This window comes from Vanellus vanellus (assembly GCF_965231255.1).
Source record: "Vanellus vanellus genome assembly, chromosome: 12".
In the NCBI taxonomy this organism is placed as follows: domain Eukaryota; kingdom Metazoa; phylum Chordata; class Aves; order Charadriiformes; family Charadriidae; genus Vanellus; species Vanellus vanellus.
The window spans coordinates 14,013,705-14,030,092 of NC_138917.1; the positions used below are offsets into that span (position 1 = coordinate 14,013,705).

At 41.3% G+C, this 16,388-nt stretch overlaps 1 protein-coding gene across 1 annotated transcript; it reads right to left on the minus strand.

Annotated features, from left to right (window-relative positions):
- Positions 1-10,310: 10,310 nt before the first annotated feature.
- POP4 (POP4 homolog, ribonuclease P/MRP subunit) lies at positions 10,311-13,566 on the minus strand. Its single transcript, XM_082489396.1, has 7 exons — positions 13,532-13,566; positions 13,405-13,457; positions 12,670-12,893; positions 11,969-12,046; positions 11,702-11,763; positions 11,250-11,351; positions 10,311-10,742 (listed from the first exon to the last, which is right to left on the minus strand). The coding sequence occupies exons 1-7, from the start codon at positions 13,536-13,538 to the stop codon at positions 10,606-10,608; spliced, it is 663 nt and encodes a 220-aa protein (XP_082345522.1). The 5' UTR covers positions 13,539-13,566; the 3' UTR covers positions 10,311-10,605.
- Positions 13,567-16,388: the final 2,822 nt, after the last annotated feature.

The window sequence follows — 16,388 nt, forward strand, 5'->3', positions numbered from 1 at the left end:
GAAGTAAGAGTCTTATGTTGATAGTTCTGGGACATAAATTACTTTAAGAGTATATCCTTTCATGAAGGAAATGAAAAGTGTTATATTTCAGTAGTTGGAAATGCCTGGCTTAGTTTGGTTCTGTTTCCTGATTTCGTTTTGACATGGTAGGCAATTTACAAAACATTTGCAGTAAGGAAGACTCAGTTGTTATGGAAACATTTGAGAAAGGCAACTGACATAGGGTAAGGCATGCACTGAATTAGCAGAACACATAGATGCAGTAAAAAGGCAAGTTCATGTAAGGTAAGGGAGCGGTTTCTCGGCACTGTCTGCTTCACGGGTGTTTTTTCTGTTAGAACGGGAAAAAAAAAAAAAAAACAACAAACAAACCAAACCACCCAGCTTTAAAACTGTGAGCGTGTGGCTCCATCTTCTGGTACTAAAGCAAAATGTGTTGCTCTGGGCATAGAAGGAGGTGAGATTTCTATAGCATTTTTATGTTAGTTGCAGCAAAAGCAACAACAAAGGCAACAGCAACAATAATAAATTAAAATACCTGTGCCTCAGACCCAAGCCACAAGTTATTAATGTGGTTTTCCTGAAGCTACAAACCATTCTGTTGCATGGGAAGAAAACTGTCTTTTAAAACATTCTCGTAAGTGTGTAGCCCAAAAGTGGCTTGTCTTCCAAAGCACAACACTGCTCTCCTACATGAAAATAATGTTTGACCAGAACATGGACTGTACCAGCAAAGCCTGATGCCTGTGTAGGTGCTAATACTGTCTCCTGCTTGTAGCTGTAGGATGTTTTTCTTTGTTTCCCCCTCCCCAACAATATCTTTGGCAAAGTAGCTAAAATTCATGATTCGTCTTCACGGAAACACTAGCTGGGTAGAAATAGGAATGAACAGTCCTTTCAGGTAGACTGCCAGAAGTCAAAAGAAAATAAAGCTGTTTTATCACTTCACCAAACAGTGAATGTTGTTACATTGCATATTGCGCATGCTTAATTGAGCTTGATTACTCAATCTGTTCACCTTAGTAACTCATTTTGTTTTAAATAGAAGTAATTGTTCAAAACCAGAAGATGTTATCATTCTCTAGGTAAGCCTTCGGTTTTCTAAGTAATTTTAAGGAATTGCCCCAACTTTGTTGTTTTAAAAAACAACACCACAACAAACCAGAAACAAAGGTAATTATCTTAATGCAGTGCTGCCCTAAAGCTGTTCTCGTGAGTCATTGCAAAAAGGAGGTATTGTGCTGCAAATGCAAAATTAAAAATATGGATCATGTGTTTTACTTATTTTTACTTCCATGTAGGCATTTAAGTAGTCTCTTTTTTCCCTGGATATCAGCCTAGGATATAAGGGACCCTGTATTCTTTGTATGAAGCATTAGTTTTCAGTTGAAACTACTGCATGACAGAACTGTGAGAATGAAGGTGAGGGAACATAAATTTAATGGCCCCACTGCTTCTGCCTGTACTTGTGCCACTCTAACACACGTGGTGAGTTATTTGCATGCAGCACTTACCTGTGGGGAGGGTTGTGGGAGACCTGTTTGGAAAGAGTGCATTTGTGTCAATCCAGCTCCTGTATGGCAGGAAATCACTTCACAAAAATCATCCCTCAACTAAGCAGGAGCCGGGGTTTCTCATCATGGCCTCAGCAGCAAGGCTGTGGATCAAAACCAGAGGTAAAACGAGCCTTTACTCTTCTGTGTGGGGGCCCCACACAGAGGGGAGCATTTTAAATGGCCACAGGCTATGTTGATATAATAAGATCACATTCTCTATGGCTTGTATTTAGCATTTCTAACCTGTCCCTCAGCCAGAGTGTATTGGACTTCCCCTTGGCACTACCTGAGGTTTTCTCTTGAGGCTGCCTCCAATTCCTATGATCCTCCCCTCCCCATATTTAACCTTCAGCTTCATCCTGTTTCACTTCATTGGCAATTCCAAGCTTTGATTTTTAGTGTCTGTGGTGCTCTCCATATCCTGTGGATTATTCTAAAGGGATCTACTCACCTTTCTGAAAGATGTCACAAGGGTAGCACCTTTCACCAACACTAACGGTAAATAAATACTACAGACCTCTTTTATTATGAAGTACAGACCCACAGCAAATCCTGCCCGGAGTGTGTTTGATAAATCAGATCTTTTGCAGACATCTGGAGATTGTGTTTGCAAATCCCCAGCCAGCTTGTTTTGTAGTCATTGTTACCATAATTCAGGTTAATGTTGTTGCCACTTTTTACTTGCTAAAACACATGTGCTGCTTTATTGCTGAAAAAAGTGGCTGCCTTGGAACAGAAGTTCTTTTAAAACCCTTCTTGGAAATTTGCTGCTTGGAGAAACAAATGTCAAATCAATTGTCCTAGCTCCAAACCGCCATTCTGAAAATGCAGCTGTGAAAAGTGATTACTTGGGTACTGTGATGGGGGGAGCACGTAAGAATCTGCATTGAGAATTATGTAGCAATAGAGACCTAAAATAAAAAGTGGCACAAGTAAACTTTTAGCTTTTCCTGCAAAGATTTGGTTAAAAAATACTAGATCCCAAGTGAGAATGCTCATGCTAAGTTTTAAATCTCATTTGAATTTTTATAGCTGTTATAATCTCTGATATATAACCTTGGAAATAGGGTCTTGTAACAGAAATGCCGAGTCCCTTGACTATTGCCTTGCAAAAAAGAGTTGCTGTAATAGGCTACAAGTCTGAGACAAGTTTGCAAGGCTGGCTTATGTCTGCATATCGTCACTCAAATGGGTCTAAGCTGGGCTCTTCATATTATTTGAGGGTATTTGTGTGGATGTGATCAGCCATATGCAGCTGTTCCATTAATGTCAGCCTTCTAAGTATAACAGGCACAATCCAATATATACTTATCCACTGAAATGTTGCCACAGGGAGAAGCTTGGAGCTTGGACATGCTGTCAGGAAAAGTAAAGAAGAGCTTATTTTCTTTTTTTTCTGTCCTTATTCTTCTATATTTCTGTGCAGAAGAAATGGAAGCTCCCAAGGAGCCTGGGCTGCAGAAGGATTCCACGTGCCAGTGCTCTTTTCCCTCTCATTATCATACGCTTGCAATCAAACTCTAATTTTTGAAATAAAAAACCGGCAGGATTCTTTATTGGGACTATTAAACCTTCAATCTTCATTATTTAGAATGGCTACTTACCTTTTACTCAATGAAGCCATAATGCAACTGCTCCTATAAAAACTATCGAAATGGCTACTGTGGCAGTGAGTAGATTTTCCTCCGTGTAAAATAATCCTCTGTGAGTGTGACATAACTATCATTTACATTAATTAGGCAGCCATATAATGGGGTGTTCAATAGCTATTACATCATTTAAATTCTTCAATGAGCACCTCAGCCGCCCAAGAACTATCCAGCCGAACATTTCCAAGTCCATAATTTTGAAATAATCCTTTAGAGGAAGAATATGCATGGCAGAGTGTTGCAGACAATTTCACTGAAAAAAAAGAATCATTTTATTCAGATTTATGGGATTATTTTAACACTTACAGAAGTGCACAATCCTATTTTTCCTGTCCCTCCCAGAATAACGGTGCCATTAAGTGGAGTCCGTTTTGGGGCTGATGCTGTGTGCACACTAGAGGATGGCCAAGGAGCTTGCAGCTGGAGGTCTCTGTTGGCCACTGGAATCACATACACAGCAAGCATGTTTCCCTAAACATTCTGTTACAAGCCTGGGGCCCCAGAGCCATGTGGCTCAGCTGAGAAGCCCTGACTTACAGACAAGTGAGTGCAGTCATGTTTGAGGTTTTGTTTTTGAAATCTTAACTTTTGCTTTTAACAAATATATGAGGACTTTAGCATTTATATTCAATTTTGGTTATTGATTTAGAATTTGTGAGGTCAAGCCAAAGCCCTTTGGTATTACTGGTAATATCATACTTCCCAGAAACTATTATATGAACATTATAATTAATGTTCTAACTATATTATTATATATTTTTGTATATTTTAAGATTAGTGTCTCAGTCAAAAGTATGAGCGTATGTCACAAGGCTAGGAGCTCATTCTGAGAACTGAAAGAAATAAGGCTGAATTTATTAACTCATACACCAGGAAGAGATTTCTATTAACAGGCCTGTACTGCAAATCTTCAACATGCTGTTCAGCTGCCTATAAAAGGTGATGGTTACTAGAAGATTGGTCAGTGCCTGAAAGGATATGAAAATAACATGTTTTAAATCAGTGTTATTTGGCAATACTTAGGTGCTATGGGAATAATTCCCAGCAGAATGAAAAAAAGTAATAGCCTACAAATAGGCTGGGGAGCAGGGCAGGATAGACTGTAAAGTTTAGGTTGTTCGTTTTCCTTCAGCGTCCTGGTTTGAAGCTATCAGTTATGTTACTTTAGTCAATTGTATACTCATTTTTTTTTTCTTAATGGTATGATACTGTACCTTATCTGACTAATACAATAATAGAAAGCACCAGAGAGCTCTCTTAATAGGGAGAGCTCTTAATTCAGTATTAAATGTTGCTGGGTTCTGTATTTTTCTGTAATCCCTATCCAACAGGCAGAGTGTGCAGAGGTAGGTGTCAAAACCTGTCTGTAGGTAGAGCGCCAGGTACTGTTTGTTCTGCAGCCCAGGAGGGTTGTTTGCCAGATATAACTGCTCCTCTCAGTAGCAGTGGATGCTTGATCCTCTATTTTTCATATTTGCTTGTTAATTTGATTAAACCAGTACACTGAGGGAGATTTCTGCCTTACCAAAAGAATACATTTTCATCACACGCTGTAGGGAAGGTGACTCAGAACTGGAGTTAGTTACCATAGGAATGACAACATTAAGGAATGGGAGTGCAAGACAAAGGTGTGTCAAACCTCTGTGAAGTTCCATGGAATTGGCAATTGTTGATGTATAATTTGACCTGGTATGTAGGACCATGGTCTGGTGAATGTTGTAGCATGAAAAGCTTTGTAAATCCAGTTTTTGTTTGTCTAACAAGATGAACAAAGGTAAGCATTTGTTATATAGGTCAACTAATGGACTTTACTCACCAAGGCCCTACATGCTAACAAGCTCATCTTGGGTGCAAGAAGGCAGTACAGCTGGGTTAAGAGGCACAGCTGACAACAGTTAGTCTTTCAAAGTACCCAGGTGTTTTCTATATCAAGAGAGCTTGTTTGGAGTTTTGGTGTTGCCAGAGAGGCCAGCTGGGCATTTGCCTCAGCTGTGATGGTGCAGGAGACTGGCTGGATATATCTGTTCTGGCTATTGGGGACCTTCTATCCTGCTGCTACTGCTCAAAACACACATAGTGTGTAGGCTGAAGAAGACAGAGCTGTTGGAGCCAGAAAGGAGAGCTCATGGATTGCTGAAGCCTTGTACTTGCATCATCTATGGTAAGGTCACTGCAGAGGCAAAGGGAGATTAATTAGGAAATTAATTGTAGTGTGTGCTGAGGGAGGAGTATGGACTATGGACAGTAGGAGCTAGAAATTAGCCACCCAGTGGTCTTCAGTGTGAAGGTGTCACTGTAGCAGGAATGATAAGGTGACCAGAACTTTTTGTTGGTGAGAAAACCTGTCTGTGTGTGGTCTGGGGACTTGTAACTGGGGAATAGGCTTCTGTGACTGCTCTGGTAAGGGGCTGGGGAATTGTCCTATTTAGATAAAAGCTGCCATCGTGGTTTTGAGAAGACACTGCTGCTGTTCCCTGAAAATATGCTGCTGATGCAGAGGAGCAAGATGGTGCCTCGGGTTTAATGCAGTACAGTGGGTCCTGCCTGACATCACAGCTGTGTTTTAAGTGAATTTTAAAAGGACTAGAAGGAAGTGTAGAAAAAAAATAAGCGAACTGTTCTGGTTATATGAGACAGAGGATGCTATTTAAGAAAGGAGTTATAAGTAAAGATGTAAGTTATTTGGTGGCAAACTTGTCAGTAGCTCTGCGGTGTGTGCTGGTTCTTTGGCACATGCACACCAACAGAAACACTGGGCAGAATGTGGGCCTGGGCTGCTGTAAGAGCTCTGTCACAAGCTCAGCATTTCCCAGTCATGCTGTTGAATACCCAAGGACAGCATTTTCCTTGGAAAGTGAAAAATGGTGATAATTTTTAGATCGTATGCTGTGGCTTTTGTTCAGTTTTCAAGGGCTGTTTCATATTTATTTGTAGAATGTTAAAGGTTACCTCTGAATCTTTTCTAAAAGCTTTATAACTCTGAGAATTAAAGAAAAAGTGCCGATGTGGGGAAGGACCAATAGCCCGCAGGGGGTTAGTGTGTGACACATGCAGTCTGTAGCAAAATTGGAGGAACTTTTTCCCTAGAATAGTGGAAGCCTGCAGATGATGCACAGAATTACTAGTGTCATGCCGGTGAATACCTGCAGCTTTTCTCTGCAAGATTTGTTTCCCCTATCAAACTGATTCTCCTTCCCTTTGTTATTCAGTCTGAACTCCCAACTCACTCTGTTTTTTCTTCTGTACTTTTTCTCACCCCGTGCCATTTGTTGGGTCTCTTTCTATTAGGAAACACCACAAATGTTTCTAGTCAAGGTTTCTAAACCTAGGATTTGCAAATTATAGTGAAAATAGCTAAGCCAAGCCAGGTTTGCCTACCTTTTATGTACACACCTTAGAACAAGAAGCTTCCTTTTCCAGATCATAGCAGCCTGGCATAGCCATATCCTGTCCTTTTCTTTTGCAGTTCAATAGGGGCGTTGTTCTAGTAAGAAGTACTAGTCGCCCTTGTGGGGACTTCTCCTTTGTGAAATGCAGCTGCTTATTAAAGACTATGTGTTACTGTTCCAAATTATTTTAAGGTTTGTTTAACAAGAGTTCCTTGGTCAAAGGTTGCAAAAGGCTTAGAAATTATTTCAAACCTCTTGCATTGACACACGTCCTCCCAGATCTGAAATACTAAAGTGGACAAAGAGAGTCTGCCAGATGGATGAACTTGTCCAAGGCTTCAGAATTCATTAAGAAAAGGCTCTGGTCCAGACCAGAATTTTATGCTCTTTCTTATGCTTCTCTAAAGCATTGGGTGGCTTGAATATGTGGAGTTGAAGTCAGCTACGTGATGCTGTGATTTCATTGATTTAATATGAATTTCCCAGGAGGGTTTTGGGGGTTTCCATTGTATTGCTGTATAATCCATCTTTCAGACGAAGTATGAAAAAAGCCTCAAATAGAAAATTCTGTGTGCTTTCTTGGATGTGATTTGGCTTTAATTTAAAACATTTCCTACAATGAATTATTCTGAGGTTTCAAAAAATTATGGGGGTGTTTTGTTTGTTTTCCCATTCTTGCTTAAATGTTCAAAATTCAGTAACTGTATTTTTACAATTGTTTCTGTTCAAAATGGTTATAAATATATGTGTCTGTACATATTATATATACATAGTAATAGGAAAGCAGAAATGTGTAATGCAGTGAGACTGTATATTGTTCGTTGTTCTTTATTGCCTGGTTAGCCTTTTCTTTGATGAGAGTTCAGGTATAAAACTCATAATGAAAAACATGGTTCTGCTGTATGCAATTCAGTATTGAACATTTGAAGGAAGAAGTATATTAGAGATAGTTGTGATTAGTTCTCCAATTTTCTAATATTAAACCTTTACGTATTTACTGTCTCAGCTAATGAAGAGATGGGGAATTGTCATGAATCAGCAGGGAAGGATTGGTGAGCAGTTATTTTCATGTTACCCGGTTTGTAAGGAAGTTCCTTCACAAGCAATAGGGAGTTTAATGTGTTCTAGTGAAAGATGAACACAGAGCTGCGCTCTGGAGAAAGTGGATGGGGTGGGGGTTTGGTTCAAGGAGCTGATGGGTATGTGGTGATACCAATGGTCTGTGGGAGTGATTTAACTTAAGTAATTTATGGGGGTTGCTTGGAACACCTCACCGAGTCATTACAAAACGGCCTCTTCAGGTGATTTACCAACTGCGGTAAAGGCATCTTGAATGTGTTGGCTGTTCAGCCGTCTTGTTATTCTTCATTTGTCATCTGTCTTTATGTGCTACTAGCATGTGATTACCTTGAGGAGATGTTTGAACATCTCTTCAGCACTCTTCACTGTAAATAATGAATGCCTTGCTATTATTCATCAAAAAGGACTGTTAGGCAGCGTTTGTCTTTTTCGGTTGCTGAAATAGTTTCAAACATGGAAATGCCAGTAGCTATGGGAAGCTGTATCATGTTCATCTATGTGTCCATATGGCAGAATATGGTATGTCCTTCACAGCACAATGAAACATGATTGTGCCTAATTCCAATTTGTATGGCACTCCCATTAATGATGTCTATTTAAGACATCCATTAAAGGCTCTTAATGTTAATTAATCGGACTATGCCAATAAAGTTCTATTAGCTTCCCCCTATTAATTTAATATTATAGGCATTTAACAGATGTCTTAATTAGATATTACACTGAAGGCTATGAGCAAAATTAAAATTAGGTCGTTGTCCTGAAAGGAAAGTTTCTGCTATGATTTATGCTTTCTACCACTTTGTTTGTTTTTCCTTCTGACCTCTCACAGGAAACAAAGGGATTTAATTTCAGAGAACGTTGAGAGGAGTAATGAGTACTAGGTAGAATAATGACTCGGGTCTAACAACTCTAACACATCTTATTCTTGCTTCACAGATACAAATTCATTGAAAAAAGCATCTACTCTTTGGCACTTTCAGGTGTGCTTATCTTTATTTTCAAAAGCTTTCCCAGTGTTTCTTTCTCCTAGTTTCTCATTGGTGTGAGATGAATGTATTTCCCTGTCTAAAATACACATCTCCAGCAAAACCACTGTCTGTTTTCTCTATCTCAAGGGCAGTACTTCATAAAATTGCAACAAAGATTTATTTCTGTACCAACTGCTCTATTTCCTGACTTCAAAGCAGGCAGAGCAGCAGTCTGTTCTTGAAAACTGGTATTGCCTGTGCTGTGATTTCAACTGGTCAGTCTGGTTCAGTGATGCTGCATCTGGTCTGTGTCTGAAGGATTGTGCCGGAGAGATGCAGCTCTCCTGTAACCTCATAGCAATAGGTCCAGAAAGGAAGTAGGAGCTCTGGAGACCAACTGACAGAGGGCTGACTGGCACAGTTAGTGTTTTCATGGGACAGGGTTGGAGGTGGTGATGACCTTCAGCTTTCTCGTGGCAGGTAAATGACTTGTGTGCCCCACAGTGCAGTTAAGATCTCTAGCTGCAGCTGTCCTCCTAACTCCAGTTACTAGGCTTTGGTGTGTAGTGTACGTGAGAGAACGGCTACGTTCTCTTTAAAGAAATGACCCTGGTTGGCTACAAGCACTTGAATGATGGCAGGGAAAATCTCCTCTTCCTAGATACAGGCCTTTGATCCTGAAATTGACTTAATAATTTACAGTGAAAGCTTCTGAAAGCTACCTCTATAATAAAAACACCATAGATGCTCTTTTATAATAGAAAAATGTTGAGTGATCTAAATACAGTGGTCACTATCACCACTCAAGCAAGGCAAACCTGCCTAGCTGATGAGAGATTGTAATCTGGGCAGTCAAAAAAGCACCCTTGAAGTATATAGTAAAAAAAATTACGACAAAAGGAGATAAAGGGTTTAAACACTCGAAGCTTCGTCACAAGTGGTGCTGTGTTAAGGGTCGTTGGTGAGTTTAGAAGACTTAGGCTATGAAACTACCTGACTTCTTGTGTTTCACTGATGCAGTGGTCACAAACAAGTGATATAAACCAAGTGCCATCCACACGAACCTTTTTTAAAATTGTGTAATGTGTATATTTTAATCAGAATAAAAGTATTTTTTAGGGTGTAGAACATAGATACCACCTCTAAATATATACAAAAATAGGCCAGAGTATAGCCCTGTGAATAGAGGTTAAATATTCAGAAAGCAATTTTTTGGGTAATTTAAGTACGAGATTGAATGGGGGTCATTTCCATCTTTGAATTTCTAGCTTCAAGTGCTTCACTGTTATGTGATGTGTTGTGTTCCCTGCACTTTGGCATGATACATATTTACTAATATAGACATATCTGTTTTAATATTAAAGTAGTACGTTATTGGTAAGCAAATAGCTTGCAGGGCTGCATTACGTGTTTAGTATGTTTGTATTTTCACACATACACATGTTGTCTGTAACTATTAACCACAGGGAAGGAGATATTAAAGGTGAAACATATCAGTTGAAACAACTTGCATACGCTTGGACCAGGCAAAGATGTTGATGTTGGCCCAGGAACAATGATTATAAAAGAGCAGTTATCATCACCTAGTCTCGTTATAAGCATATAATAGGCAGATAAAGCCCAATTTATACACAAGGCAACAATAACATTTATCACAGAGTTACAAGATACGATTTTCATTGGGCAAATTTATAAGTTGAAACAGAAGTTGGATAATCAATACCAATCATATAAGTGATAAAAGCCTGAATGTTATGTACAAATAACAAAACAGATACAACATACTCCCAACAGTCTGAGAGACTGCTTTAAAGACAACAGATACTAGTCAGTCTTCAGTAAGAAGAAATGCTTTAGAAATATTTCACATAGCTCTTCCATTTTCAATCTGCCAGAAAACCTGGTCTTTAGACTGCAGGAAAACAGCAGGCGTTTCCGTTAATACTTATGATTTTCCATGAAATCATAGGTCAATAGTTCCTTTCAACTTGAACTTTTTTGCAGATCGCTCACTTGCTCTAAGCTGGAACTTGCTTCCATAGATGTAGGAAATGAATCCATCAATCTCCAAGCTAAATACATTGTTAAGTTTGGGAACAACTGAAAATGCAAAAGGAATGGAATTAACAAAAATGGACTAACGTAAATCCCCATTATGAAAATATACTGATGTACCAGGGTATATTATTCACATGTAGACTTGAGGTTTGCCACATTTCAAGGTTTTTATGCTTTAGCAAGAGAAGAAAAACAGCCAAAACTTCTAAATTTTAAACTGGAATTACTGAAGTTAGTCCTCTTTCAGGAGCATGCTGTAAGTGTTGCAGAGAACATCTAATGTGAATCAAATGAATGAGCCATGTGCAATTATCCCATTGGGTTCCTTGGATTTTTTTTTTTTTTTTTTAATTGCTCATTTCTAGTGAGATACTTTTTTGGTAAGATATTGGGCTGTTATGTGGTCAGTAAAGACATTGACTTCTGCCACTCCATGCAAAGAAATAAAAGCACTGATATAAAACAATGTACTCAGAGGTGTAAGATGAATAGTGTGTTTTAAGAAATTTCTGATTATTCAAGTTGCACTGAAAAAATTATCTTATATACCTTTTAATTTGTCCTCTTTAGTGATAATTTTGAAGACATGTTTAAATTCTTGTAGAATGATTCCTGTTATCCCAACGTAAGAGGGGCACTTTGATTTTGTGACTGAAAGAACAGAAGTACATATGTATTAGAAAATTTCAGATTCAGACAGTTTATTTGCTCTTCTACAGTTGCCTCATGATTTTAAAAACTGGTTTGCAATATTCTGAAAGAATGCAATTACAGTAATCGCTGGTAAAACTTGCAGTTAATCTTTGCAACTAACAACATGATTTTCAAGAGCAGTTGACAAGTAATTAGCATTGCTAAGTAGAGAAAGAATTCATTAATGTATGATCTCAACTGTGTGATTCTAGAGTTAATGAAACTGAAAGGAATTTAAAAATAAGCACCTGGAATATAGGAGTGTCTACTGATCTCCAGATGAATGTGTAAAAGAAAACAAACAATACCTGTAACAATAGCTCCATGGAGATCAGCTTTTAGCAGTTTGCCCTGAATCATATGTGGTTGCCTTGAAGAAGAGGGTATGATCGAGGAAGAGGGAAAGAAAATATGGAAAGTTAGATTGTGACCGTGACTATTGAAATCATAGTTAAAGCTTAGAGAAATAGTACATATCCTTATCAAGTCACTGTGATGTTTCTAGCAATAACTCAGTAAACCTGGAAATATCTACTAAGTCAAAACAACACATATTTTAAAATATCTCAACTTACGCATCTGGCTTAAGTCCGTAACATAGGTCTCTGATATACTGTTTCCAGAGTTCATGTAGTGGTAGAAAGATGGCGTATCTGCAGCAAAAAGTCAAAAAGTATTATACAAGAACTTAATTATCAAAAAATCTATTGGTTGATTACTGAAGTAATCGATATTCACAATAGAGTTAAGACTAACATTTATAAGTTTTGTAATCTGCTCTCAACCTGTGAGGTAATCCACTCCAGACAACAGGTTTGCTTTATAAAAAAAGGCACAAACTAAGTATGCTCCTCTCTCTCAACCCAAAACGGTGATGTGCTTTAGAGGATCGAGCTACGTCTAAAACAGAAGACAATTCTATTCTTTTACCTCCCCACTTCATGCCAGTGACAGCAGGGGCGTTATTCAACACGCATTAGCTGGAGGTACTTGATGCAGAATTTTGACACTCTGGTCACAGGCAGTCTAACTTTAAAAACTGAAATCTGAGTTGATTGCATTTGGGTTTGATTTCTTGTTATATTTAGCTATACAAAAGGACAGAGAACCAGTAACAAACAGAAATGAGTTTTCCAACTATACAAACAAAATAATTGTTTTCTTATGGTGAAACGCCACCAGTCTCAGACTGACTTTGCGTACTAAAAGGTTAGTGTCCACATGGACGTGCTGCTGCTTTTACATACTTTTGATGTACTACAAAGAAAGATCTTACCTTTGCTGTTCAGGTTCAATTTCAAAAAGACGCATTTCTCGCCTTTGCTTGGCGGTAAAACCTTTTGGTTTCTTCCTCTTTTGCTTGGTCTTTTTTCTGGAATAACGCTCAAGAACTACAGCTTTCCGAGTTAGTATATCCTGGATAGCTTCATCTTTCTTTTTTGGCATACTGCGCTTCAGGAAGGCATTTATAAATGCTTTGGCCTCTTCTGATCCTTGAGGCTAAAGATATTTTTAAAAGATACTTTAAAATATTAAAGTGTAATTAAATTAAGAACTTGCCGCTGACTAGTAGTTTTATCAAGTTGACAAAATTACCCCAGGAGTTAGAGATCTGCACACTACAGTAAATGGAAAGCGTTCACGGGCAGAAACCCGGTGCGTGCGCGGGCGGCCGGCGGCTCCCGCCCGTCCGGTTGGCACATGCCGCTACTGGGGAGGAAACGCCGATTTTAGCGTTGGGTCCGACACGGCGCGTTCAGATGCCAAAGCCGGATGGGGCGGACTGGGGAAACCGGTGCCGGAGCCCGCCCGCGGTAACAAACCCGCCCCCCCCCCCCCCCCCCCCCCCCGTTCCGTTGGCTGTTGAGGGGGTGGTCATGAGGCCGTGCGAGAGAACCGCTGAAACCGCCACGGAACTCCCGGCAGCGGCGGGTCGCGGGCGCCGGGCCCGAGGGGCGCTGCTCCCGAGACGCCCCTCGCCGCCGGGTCCGGACTCTGCGGGCGGCGATACCTGGAGGCGTAGCCCCCCCGTCTCTCTCGACGACAGGCGGCGGTACAGCTCCCCTGCAAGGCAGAGCGGGGCAGGGCGTCAGGCGGGGCCGCCGCGCCGCGGGCCCCCCTCGCCCACCGGCACTCACCCTCCATCGTGGCGGCCGCCGGCGCTTCCGGCGCAGGTGGGTGACGACAGCGGAGGCGACGTGCGCCTGCGCGGAGCTGAGGCTCCCAGGGCTGGCCGCCAGGGGGCGCCGGCGCCCGCCGCTTCAGCCGCGCGGGGCGGAGCCAGCGGCGGGAGCCCGGGAAACGAACATCGGACAGCCCTTTTTCTGTAACTACCGTGTGCCAAAAGCACCTCCCGGCAGTGCCCGCAGCGTGCGAGGCTCGCAGAGCCCCTCGGGGCATGAGGATGGCGTTGCGGTGGCCGGGCGAGTTCAGGCTTCGAGAAACCCCCAGCGCGCCGGCCGTGGCTCCCGGGGGAGGGAATTGTTAGATTCTGCTTGCTAAAAAGCTTTCGTAGAGAGTTTATGCTAGTCAGCATATGAAAAGAAAGACCATCTTGTTACCGTCTGCAACACAGCTGGTTAGGGTAGCAAACCTCAGCCTTAACCCCAGATTTGAGAGGCTGCACTGCTAGAGGTAACCAAGACCCCGAGTGTCCTGGGAAGAGCAGCCTCCCCCATATACCAGTGGGTTTTGGGTTATTGCTAACGTGGGGTCTGCACGCTCAAGAGCCCCCAAAAGCCCTTTTCCCTCATTAATCACAAACTGTGCTAGACTCTGGTCTAGAAGGAAGCCATCACTAAGATCAAAATGCAAAGAAAAGGGCGTAACCCAGGAAGTGACATTGCTTATCACAACCCTGAGGTTCTACAAAGGGGGAAGCTGTGGCCAGAGTAGATTGTAGAGATTAGCCATTTAGATTAAGCTAGATAGGGACCATTTAGTGCCTTTAACTTCTGTTAGGTGTCTGAACCGTCACATTGCTATTATTACACAAATCACAGGTTTATTTCAGCAGAGACCAGGATGCACAATTAACATTATTTCTAGCCAGAATCAACAAAACAGTCTTATGAAATGAAACCTGGCTATTATTTATCTCTTTTATACTAACAAATTCTCTTACTTGGGAGAATAAGTTGATCACCAGATATTTCAGTTACTACCATGGGGAAATTTCTTTTTAAAAAAGTTTTGTCATCATGCTTTCTGTAATGCAGACCACCTTATTTTCTCTAATTGTCCACTGCTTCAGTATGATCATGTACATTTGGAGTAGATAAGTCTGTTGTTCGAGTAGTGATTTGTCAGCATCCTTCCCACAGTAACAGTATTGCTTTAGAATGTGGATGCTCGTTGTGACAGGCAGCCTGGACACATCAGCCCTCACTTCTTCTCCCTCATCCTGCAATTGCTCCCACCAGAGATGCTGGGACATTCATTTCCACCTTTCCATCCTGCAGCCCCCTCACCTCATTTGTTCTGCAGATCTCCCCTGCCCAGGATTTACAAACACAGTGCTGGAGCCAGCCACTGCCTGAACTCCCCAGGCCTTGGGCAGGCGCAGTCCCTCTCTGCCCCCCAACAAAGTTCTCCCCATCCCACTTCTCTTGGTAGGAGAGAGACTCTTTCCTAGTCCCAGCCTGTCCTTCAACGCCTTTCCAGCCATAGCCCTCACTGCCATTGCGGGTATCTGGCTCTTGCATGCTCACAGTCAGCTATTCCCAGTAGCTAACAGTGTGTCAAATGCTACCGTTACGTGCCTGTACTCACACACCCTGCAATATGACATCTTTGCTTAAAATCTATCCTCCTGTTTCTAGCAATCAAGGTCAACAAATCAGGAAGATGCCACTTGCTGTGGGCTTTACCTCCTCTGATATGTTGCTTCTTCTCTCCTCCTGGGCTAGGACAACGTCTTGCTTGCTGTACAACACGGAGGTACTTTGAAATCAGAGCACCAATTCCTTTTCCTTGCCAGCCTAGTCCCACCGCGTGCTGCCCTGTGCTCAGATATGATGGTTCTCCAAATACAGAAGAGGTTTCTAGTCTTGTCACGGGGGAATATGCGCTCAGCAGATAATTAAGCACTGCTTGGTAAAGGATACTTAGGGAGCCAGTTACTGAGACAGGGTGTAGGAAACATGATGACTTTGTTGAGTGCTGCTGTGGAGCACAAAGATACTAAAGTTACCCCCTAACAGGGAATGATACTGTAGCTCTCTCTCTAGGTGTGTAAAGAAGAAAGGGCTAGTCTCTGCAGAGCATTAAGTGTGAGCACCGGTTAGTCTGTATCACAGCCCTCCTGGCAGCTAAGTACATTGCCACAGCAAGCAGATCTCTTGGTTTTACAAAGCATGGACTCCTTGAGTTGTCATTGCTACTAAGAAAAGATCAATTTTCATGAATGGAGTACCAGGATAAGCACTATGGGTCTTTAGGGCCATATGAGTGCTCCTTCGCTGGATTTATGCTGCAATTCCTAGGGCACTTCAGGGATTAATAGTCAAATCAGTGTTGGCGGTGCTGGTGTTGTAAATCCAATGATCCAGGCTAAACTGGTGCCTGGGGAAGCCAGTCTCTTCCAACAGCTCTACGTCTTCATTTCCCAATTTATCTTCAGATATAATGTCTGAGGGAGCGAGATCAGCGCGTTAGCGTGTGTCCCAGCAAGAAGGCTCCACGTCAGGAATTGAGACTCCTGTCAAATGAACATGAAAAAGAATAGGCGAAGAAACTGAGAAACCAGAAAATACGTGAAGACAGTTTGTGGATAAGAAAGAGAAGGCTTAGGGAAATGAGGAAAGATGGGTAAAATGTGAATAGAAAATGAAGTGGAAATATGGAAACAAAATAATTATAATGCATGTTTCTAAATGTGCAGCATCACTTGCTCCGCCTGTCTTAGTGTCTTAGACTTTTGACGCTTTTTACTTCAAGTGTATCACCTTGGAAAAGGTTTATAGTGATATAAATCCCTAATATATATTATTAATA